The 10375-nt window shown below is 36.1% G+C and overlaps 1 protein-coding gene across 1 annotated transcript in view; it reads right to left on the reverse strand.

The window, feature by feature from the left end:
* Positions 1–9130, reverse strand: part of LOC145671196 (116 kDa U5 small nuclear ribonucleoprotein component) — a 102143-nt gene extending 93013 nt beyond the window's left edge. Inside the window, exons 1-2 of the mRNA XM_081740047.1 lie at positions 8982–9130; positions 297–414 (exon numbers count right to left, since the gene is read on the reverse strand). Of these exons, the coding sequence (XP_081596173.1) occupies positions 297–410 (114 nt within the window). The 5' untranslated portion in view covers positions 411–414; positions 8982–9130. The remainder of the gene's footprint in view (positions 1–296; positions 415–8981) is intronic.
* Positions 9131–10375: the final 1245 nt, after the last annotated feature.

A 10375-nucleotide genomic window follows, 5' to 3' on the forward strand; every position in this document is an offset into this window, starting at 1 on the left:
ATCTTTTAAACAGCAGGCGGTCTATTGTTCCGAAACGCACCAAATATGCTCGAGCTGACGTTTTCTCCGCGTTTTTATTGCTTTCGCGTTTGTGATTAGCCATCTACATTTAAATTATATATATGGTCAGCGTATTCCAAGTGTACGCATGAGCAATAAATACGCTTTGCAAATGCTACCAAATAGCCGGGTACTGAGTAATACAGTGAAAATAAAAATATATGTTACAGAACATGCAATTACACAAAATCATTTCGAGATTGAAATATATATAAAAGCAAATACTTTCTACTTACGTCATACTCCTGTGCTTCCGGCTCTTGATCTCGATATTCCTCCTCTTCTTCTTCGTCAGACTCAAGCTCTGGGCCAATGTAATTCCCGAACTCATCATACAAATCAGCGTCCATTTTGCTGAAAAAAAAAAAACACTTAAATAAAAAAAATGTAAAGAAAACAATTATGCAATTGCACGTGGAAAAGTCATAGCTCTTAAAAGTTAAGTCTATACACTTGTTTTTTGAACAGGTAGATATGTTTCATGTTTATCTGTCGGGTGGAGAGGATTGTGTCTAGAGTGAAATTTAGAATTGTTAGTTGTCAATTACTTCTACGATCGAGATTCCAGAAGAATGTTATCTTGGAAAAAGAAGACAGTTTTCCCAGTAGTCAGATTGATGAATATCATGGTGATTAAATATATATATATATATATATATATATATATATATATATATATATATATATATATATATATATATATATATATATATACTCTAATACAGGGTGGAAAAAAATCATGATTTTTTTCAAAAAAATCATTTTTGTTGATTTTTTTGATTTAAATCGATTTTTTTGATTTATATCAAATCTTTTTCTTCGTATAATACAAGTCGCGAACTGAAGAAAAAACATTAGGAATTAGTATTAAATGTTAATTATGCCATTTAAGTGAAAGTATTGGGTTTTAATTTTGAATTAATTCCCAATCGTTAATCTATTTCAATCCCAAACAATGTTTCTTAAGCATTAAGGAAAAAGTACAGCAATAAGGAAACATGACACTTTTCTTTTCACGAAAGTTGCTGATATTTAGCAGGGGCATATTTTTAAACAATTGGAACTAGCTAGCGGCACGAAATACCAGGGTTGGCTGGTTTAAACCAAGGTGGTTTAAACCAGCTGTTTTTTTCTTTAAAAAAAAAAAAAAAAAAAAAAAGAACTGGTTTAAACCAAACAAAAAAAGAACGAAAAATGCTTTAAATCGTGTGACCTTTATGGTGAGTAACCACATATGAAACCATCTGCACGTTTATGTACTTTTCACCTTTTAATCAAGGGGTCCCGTGTTCAATTCTCGGTCGAACCACAACCCCTCTTTCAAGTGTAAACCAAGTAGCGATTCGAGGTGTCCCTTTAAGCGAAAGTCTTCTCCGTGATAACCTTGGTATTTCATAAGGATGTTAAGCCTAAACATATGAAACGAAACCAAATTATATATTTCTACTTGCCTTAATGCCTGTTGTTTTATAAAGAAGCCAAGGTTGCTAAATATATTGATAGAAATTGGCAAAATATATCAACTGCCTACGCAGCTTCCAACATCAGCTTGGATTTGACTTTGTTTTAATTTTATTGAATGATATCTACATACCAAATTTGTAATTTAATACCTCAGTTTTAGCGTAGTGATTATGATACGTTAACCTTAAAATTTTATATACAAATACTCTTAAAGTAATAATAGGATCTTCCCAATGGCTAACGCGGGACTTTCCCGATTTATATATAATTGTATAATGTTTTTACTTGTGTAACTGTTTATCTTTTTGTTCTTCTGAAATGACTCTTGACAATTATATTAACAACTAGGTCTATGTAAAGATCAGTACAACGTATTTTTATCAGGAGTCCTTCGTGAGTGAGTCGGCAATCGCATTTGTGATCAACTGGTCCCGGCTTCGTGTCGAAATGGGCAATTTTTCTTGGATGAAGCCGAGAAGCGGTTTGGATTCCGCTTTAAGCTTATGTGATCTCTTCCAGCATAGCCTTGTTGTTGCATAATATCACCAAAGCGAAACAAACTAATTTCTGTCCATATCTAATATAAATACATATAGTAAATTATTTAAATCAAAAATACCTGGTTTAAACAAACAAACAAAAAAAAAAAAAAAAGGTTTAAACCAAAAAACCTGGCTTTTTGGTTTTTTCAATAAAAACCATGGTTTTTCCCAACCCTGCGAAATACATATAAAGTACATAAATTTCGCCTAAAATTAACTAACTCACTTTATGACCTATGGAACCAGGAGGTTCAATGCCATATTCACAAAAGCTCTCCTGATTTATATCCTTAGTCAACTGAATCCAGTTTCTATTTTGTGTTCTTATTTCTGCGAGATCCATCTTAATGTTGTCCTTCCATCTGCGCCTAGGTCTTCCTAATGGTCGTTTTCCGATTGGACTTCCAGTTAAAAGTTTGAAAGCGTTCCTACTTTCTTCCATTCTCGCTACATGTCCTGCCCACCTGAGCCTCCAAGATTTAATGACCCTCACAATGTTTGATGAACGGTATAAATTATGCAGTTCCTCATCATGAAGTTTTCGCCATTCCTCAGTTCTGTTCCTTTTGGTTCCGAATATTCGTTTCAGGATTTTATTCTCAAATACTTTCAGTCTGCGTTCTTCCCTCAGCGTAAGCGACCATGTTTCACAACCATACAACACAACAGGCATAATTATCGTTTTATATATTTTAAAGCTTCAAATTCCTCGACAGAATTCGCGACGATAAGAGATTTTGACCTGAATAATAACACGAATTCCCTGCTTTTAGTCAATATTTAATTTCTTCGTAAATATCGTTTTGTGATCCCATAATATTAGCCGATGGCACAACTTTCTTTGTCTTTATGCGATGAGCTTTTGTAAGTCAAAAATTTTCTGCAAGAATTCCAAAATAAAAAAATCAAGATGATCAGTTCCAGCAGAAGAAACACTTGTGGTTGTTAAAAATATGCTTTATGTGACGTGAAAAACAGTTCAAATGCGAGTTGTTCGTGCATTTAAGACATCTATACATAGCAGGCACGTTTTTATACTTTTCTGTTGGCTATTTTATTTTTTCTGACAATTTTTCCTGCACAGGCGCGGCAAATTTTCTGCGATCACATCGCAGATCGCGGCATGTTCTGCAATGGGGTCAAGTATCCGCTTTATCAAAAGTATTATTCGATATTTTAACGCATCCAAAATTTGCCGTATTACGATCCCGAGGAACTTCTATGTATTTAGTACATAAATTTCGCCCAAAATTTTAAATTTTTTTTTTTTTTTTCGGAGAGGGAATCGGACCCCTCTAAATACGCCCCTATTATCTGGAAACAAACAAATAGACGTGGACACAAAAGAGTTTTCATCTTAAATGTCCATGGTGATTTCCCCGTTGGAATAGAAATTTTAAAACCTTGTGTTACAAAGAGAAGAAAGCAGGGTTCACCCGTTACCCATTCAAACGGGATTTTCCCTGATCGTTCTCTACATGATACTCGTTTTCATACTGTGCTTACATACATTTGAGTCTCATTGTATTATGATTATTATCTTCCATAATCGAAATAACAGAAGGGAAACGGGATTTTACTTACTTTCACTTTAAATTAATTCATTTCGGAATTTGATTTAAATCAACGATTTTTATTAAAAAAATCAAGTGATTTAAATCTTGATTAAAATCGTGATTTAAATCAGACTGATTTAAATCAATCCACCCTGCTCTAATATTAGTCACAGACGTGGTTAGTGATCATAACGATTGAGACACTATGCTGTGGAAAGCAACGATAAATTATCATAATATTTTCTCTAGTTTACCGCAAAAGAAAGAGAATACGTACACCCAGTGTAAAGATAATATCTCCCACAGAAAAATATCCCGGAAAGAGATGTATTGTGAACGACCATTGTACGAGAGTGATAATACGGGGAGTATGGTACGGTAAAGATTCTACTATTTTATAACTTAATATATACAAATTACAGCTCCCAATCCACGGATTACCATGTTAGTAGAACAGTTCCCTTTAAATTCTAATAACTCGAACTTTGACGAGTGACACCTTTGGCGTCCTACTTTTCGAGTTCTGCTGCCTCCTGGTGCCCAACATCCCGAGTTCCGGCCTGCTGAACCTACGGCACTCAAACTTCAAGCTCTGCTCTCCTGACATAGCGTCTGACCTCCAGAATCTCAGCCTGCTGACTTCTATGGCGTCCAATAACCCCACCAAATAAGAAACTTTTATTTTAGCCTCCTTCGAGGGACCTACGCGTAGATCGTCAATCCAAATCACCTATGTTCTTAAAACATAGCTTAATCTGATAGTTGTTTCTTTTTATGACTTGACCTTAGGATCGAAGCATATATTCCGCTGTTAAATCTTTACTTTGTAAAGAAGTATTTCCATGTTAAAGATATCTCTGATGTATATATGTGTCTCCTTACTTTTGCAAACCATTGGATCCAACTTCTAAGTCATTATATTTGAGACTGTTAATAGTGTGCTTGCCGTAATAGATTAGTCGTAACATGTTAGAGTCAGATTGTTTTCTTCCATGAAATTGACTGAAGCTTTTACAAGGTTTGTGTTTTAAGACGCTAAGATAAATTTAAGATTAAACTACGCTATATTGATATATTTAATGTGGGTTTCTGTCACCACGACATGGCGCGTCCTCAGATTGCTGATCAAGAAGGCCTCTAAATATAGAGGATAGTTGTGAATATACTGAATAAGCAATCGCGGACAGGCAAGGGGTGCTCCTCCAGCTTGAGGGTTTGGCGTGAGGCTAACCTCATCCTATTATATATATATATATATATATATATATGCATGACCTCAGGGAATAAAATGGGCATGAGATTTGAAACATGGAATATAAGAAGTCTTTATAGGGAAGGCGGACAAAAATCATGTTGCCAAACAATAGTCCAACGCTGATTAATGACTTTGCAGAGGAAGAAATTAAGTACGAGCAATGGGTTAAAAAAAAAAAAAAGAAAAAAGAAACTCGTCACTAAACTCATCGAATCATACAAGAGATATACAAAGAAATAATCACCTGTTCTAAGCGTGAACTAGTTTTGAAGTTTACTATGCTTCTTGAACAGTATAGGCAACATTAAACATCAGTGTCATGTTACAAGCAGTATTAAGAAGTCCTTGGCTGATGAAGTTTTTGTACACATTAGTTCTCAGAAAATTATCAATGTAAATATGGCGAAGAGATTCAATCCGTACACTTTGGAGGTTGTAGGAAGCAGTTCACACTGTATACTGTTGTCATATACTACAAAACTGCAACAGAAGAATCCGTCCAACACAAGTCAATCTGTATTTTGTCTGAAAGCACACGACATGATCCTGTAGCAATATGTACACACCTGACAGGGAAGTTTGCAGCAATCAAGAAAGAAGTACCTAATCTCTCGAAAGTCCACTTTCCGAGTGATGGATCCAGTACCCAATACAGGAATAAGAACATGTTTTACTTGGTCGGTACTTTCATAGCAAAGGAACTGGAAGCTGGCAACAACCTTCATTGGCATTATTCGGAGAAGGGACATGGGAAAAGGACACCCGATGGTATAGGTGGGTGTATCAAAAGGTTTGCAGACAGTATTGTGAGTCAGCAAAGACATTCCGAATATCGATGCTCTTGTCTCAGGATTGAAAGAAAATAGCACCATTGATATTAACAGAGTCAATTCAGAGGAGATAGAGGATTTAGATAAACTTCTCCCTAGTGACCTACAGACTTTCCTAGGAACTACCCAAGGAGGAGAAAGTACACGAGATTATATAGAGTAAGAACAACAGAACCAATATTCAGGCAAGACGACTATCCTGCATGCAGTGCAATGCTGGACAAACTTGCTTTCACTATGAGATTGGACAAGTGAAAATTAATGATCAAAAGTGTGTTTTTATTGCTCTTTACAGAAGATAATTAGTACTAGGTATTTTGTCCCTCTCTATTCTTAGTAGCCTACATGCATATAGATTATAAGCTGCCTTTAGATGTTTATTTTCTTCTGCCATTTTTCTGATAATTTATTAGCTACTTAATAACTACAAGTGATTGATCAGTTTTTTTAATGAACATTAGATATTGCAAATTTGAAGCACCTGAAGTCTACTCCGATGAGGAAGATGATCAACGACCATCAGAGACCATTACACCTAACAGCTATGAAGTCGTTGAGTTTAAATCTGACATGAACCTTGTACAGCATTATGTTGAAATAGTGGAAAGAACAGATTCTGAGGGAGAGCTAAGTCTCAATTTTATGAGGAAATCGACTGGAGCTGACAAATTTATTTTTCCTGAAAATGTACATGTGGAAACTGTTGACGAAAGTGCTGTGGTTAAAGTATTAGCGCAGCTTCAAATAAATAAATGTCATCAGTATATCTTTACAGAGCACGTTATCAAGTTCAAAAAAACAAGGAATGAAATTACTTTTGTTACTACTTTTCTGATTTAGTGCCCAATAGGCCATGGATACTTTTCAGGATGTGATTTGTAATTCTTTAGCAGTTTTATTTCATTTTCTTTTCTTTTCTCTCTCTCTCTCTCTCGTACGCCTTTGGAAAATCACATTAGGCCATATTCATACGTTATAGGTTTATGAAAAATTGTTTTCTGCATGTAGGCTAGACCTAGGAAGTCCATTTTATATAGTCTAAATACTCTTTTATTCTTTGTGTCATGTCTGTGGCTTATATCGTTACAGTTGTAGAGCAAATTATCACATCCGTGGATCAGGTCATCAAATCTGTGGACATGACTTTTTTCACAGTTTAAAAAACTATTAAAATTTACATGTTTGATCTGAACCACTATTTCAGTGTTATTATTTAAGCTAAGACCTACCTTGAAATTAAGTTTCAATAAGTTTGAATAAACTTTGATTTTAAAAATTTCTGGATTGAAATTCTTGATTCTTCTGAGAATGACCCATTTGTAGTAGGAGGAGGAGGAGGAAGAACAAGTTAGAAGCCCCGCAGGAGTTGGTTGGGTTCTGTTCTCGACATAAAATAGGCAAATTAAAGAGTTGGGAGAGATACTAAATGCAATCCGAAATGTGTTTCATTGTTTTGGTTAGGCAGGTTAGGTTACATGTACATAAGATAAATTCTAATTACGGGAGATCAGAACATTTTCCTAAGAATTCATACATTTAATAACTGTAATCTAATTTCAGTTAGGTTAGGTTACATTACGTTGTATTAACCTTCATAGCTTGTATTGGGCCTCCGCAATTAGAATTAACCCCATATATTTATTCCCGTATTCTTAATCTTTATAAATTGAAAAGCCATAATTTCTAAATGTAAGACAATTAACTTTTGGCACACCACTCAAAATAATTGCTGAAAAATTATAATTCTTCCACTAATTTCCTTCTCATTGTCTAATAAAAGAGTTGCGGTGTGCGACATAAAAATATACCGCTTGGTATAGATAAAATTCAAGGGAGGCTCCAGAAGTAATTATTTAAAAATTGCAATCTTTTTTCGAATACGGCTTCCGGATACACAGTATTGACATAAAAATAATAACGCAGAAACACAAACCAAGCTGTACTAGGTGGCAACTAAAAAGCACGAATGCTACCGATGCAAAGCAGAGCGAATATGGTGGGCTCAAACTACAAAACAGGGGTGCGTTTGAAGGGAGCAGGCGCTCAGCGACGGTAGGTATATGCGTGGATAAAAAAGAAGTGGGTTTTGACAAAGACACGAGTTTCAATAGCAATTGTCATGGTTTTATACTAATAACGCTTCACTTGTAAACTTAAAATACAGGTTCTCTACACTATGCACAATACATTGCCAGTGGAAAAAATAATATCTAATAGAGACGGATTACCAATAATTTGTATGAAAAGACATATTTATAAGGAACACGTTTCTGCAGGTGACAGAATTTTACACAGGGTAATACAGATGTATCTTAAGTTCACAAGTGTAAAATCATTACAAGTGATTTGCGATAACATAACTGAACATGAAAGATGACTCGATAATAGTGTACATGAGAACCCCCTGATCTGCGTTTCTTCTGTGTTCTATTACCATATCTACATGAAATACCATAAATTTTCTACATAGTGCAATAATAAGAAGTATCCATGTGCACAAAAGACATGCGATATGCGTTAAATCCCCCCCCCCCACATATAGTCATAGATAAAGTACAAGGGCACTACACATGCAGATATAAAGTACAGGTACGTTGATTTTTATTTTTGTATCAGTCGATAAGTAAATAAAAGTCGCTTTGTTACCCCCTTTGTAAGTTCGTACATACTCAGTGAATAATCCCTAAAAGTATGAGCGTCCTGCTCCTTCGGGAACTGATGCAGCTTCATGTATACTATATCCAAATTATTTAATTTTACCTGTAAATCTTGTAAATTGTGGTGTGCCAAAAGTAAACTAGCACCGACAATTATACCAAAAATAATTAATAACTCCGTCATTTTCATCTTGCCAACGTCTACTCAATCTATACGACAGCGTAATAGCCTGTAACAGCAATTTCGGAAACAAAAAATTAAATGAAATCTCTGTTTTACGTTCCGCGGTTACTCAGGTTAGGCTAAAGGAGACGGTGATGATGAGTAATGAGTGGAATGGTGGAATGAAGAAAGTGGGAGGAAACGGGAGAACCCCGAGAAAACCCACGCACACGGTATTTGTCAACCACAAAGTTCACTTGGCGGGGCCTGGAATCGAACCCGGGACCCCAAGCACCAGAGGTGAACGCTCTACCACTGAGCCACCGCGGCCCCAATTTCGGAAACAAAACAGTACGCTAAGACAGTTACGTTCGTCATACGAATTGCATTTTACAAGTCGAACTTCATAATCACACAACAACACACTATGAATTTTCATAAATTAAATACTTACATTTATTGCAATGCTTATATAAACAATTCTTCGCTCATATAACAGATTAAACTTCAATAAGTAACCGGCATAGCATCCACTACTTATGCTGTTTTTCTTCTTCTTCTTCTGCGGTTGCAACTATATATGTTGAACCAAACACTTTTTTTTTATTCTTTCTTCTGCCTCTTCTTCTTCTTTGTCTTCACTAACTTCATCACAGGAGGGAAACACCATTGAGCAGTTATTAAGAATATCAAGCGTATAATTCATTAATAAAAGTGTATTACATAGTAAAGTATTAAAAGTACACAGTGGAATTAAAGGGTGAGAGCTGCTACCACCTACAACGCCGTGGCAGGAATTGTTCTTTCTTTCTTCAAAATAGCAATCAAGCAAGTGACAGCATCGAATAGCGCATCTCACTACATTTACACTGTATCCGTGCTAGTGCAGTGATTTAGTGTTGATAATAACAATATTGTGTGTAACTTACCGGTGGAGTGCAAATTGAAATACGTTAAGTCAGTGCAAGTAGTGATAAATTATGGCGGAGGTGTCAGGAGGAAACTCTCCCCCAACATCGATAGTAACTGTGCCCATTCTTAATAGCTTAAATGAAGTGCACATGGAAGATTCTATTCCGGTAGCTAAAGAAGTAACAGTTAATTCCACACCGCCGCCTAACTTATATTCATCTCATCATGCCCCACCATACGTGGTACATGTGGTACCTGCTTCTAACATGGAGAATAACAAAACAACGGTGCACAAACACCCACAACTACTGGGGAAAATTCTCTTTCAAAGCAAAGTGGCTGGTGTAAAATCAAAAAATGAAATGAAATCTTTGAGTTTTACGTCCCACGCTTATGCCGGTTAGGCTAAAGAAGACGGTGATGATGAATAATGAATGAAATAGTGGAATGAAGAAAGTGGGAGGAAATGGGAGAACCCCGAGAAAACCCACGCACACGGTGTTTGTCCACCACAAAGTTCACATGGCGGGGGCTGGGATCGAACCCAGGACCCATAGCACCAGAGGTGAACGCTCTACCACTGAGCCACCACGGCCCCTGGTGTAAAATCATTTCATCCCACAGGAAAGAACCTAATTAAAATTGAATTCCACACCGGACAACAAGCTAACAAATTTCTTTACCATGATCTGCTTAAATCACACGGTTGGTCGGCTTTCGTGCCATACTATATCATTAGATCAGTAGAAATTATTCATGGGGTATATTCGGAATTCACGGAAGAAGAGATTCAAGAAAATCTAGTGTGTCAAGCCAAGTATTACATGTAAGACGGATTAAAAAACGGCTAGATTCGGATATCCGCCCTACGCACTCAGTTGTAATAACATTTAATACACAGCGCCTCCCGGACTTTTTATTCCTGTACCACAGGAG

The sequence above is a fragment of the Thermobia domestica genome, chromosome 15 (assembly GCF_964235325.1).
Source record: "Thermobia domestica chromosome 15, izTheDome1.hap1.1, whole genome shotgun sequence".
NCBI lineage: Eukaryota > Metazoa > Arthropoda > Insecta > Zygentoma > Lepismatidae > Thermobia > Thermobia domestica.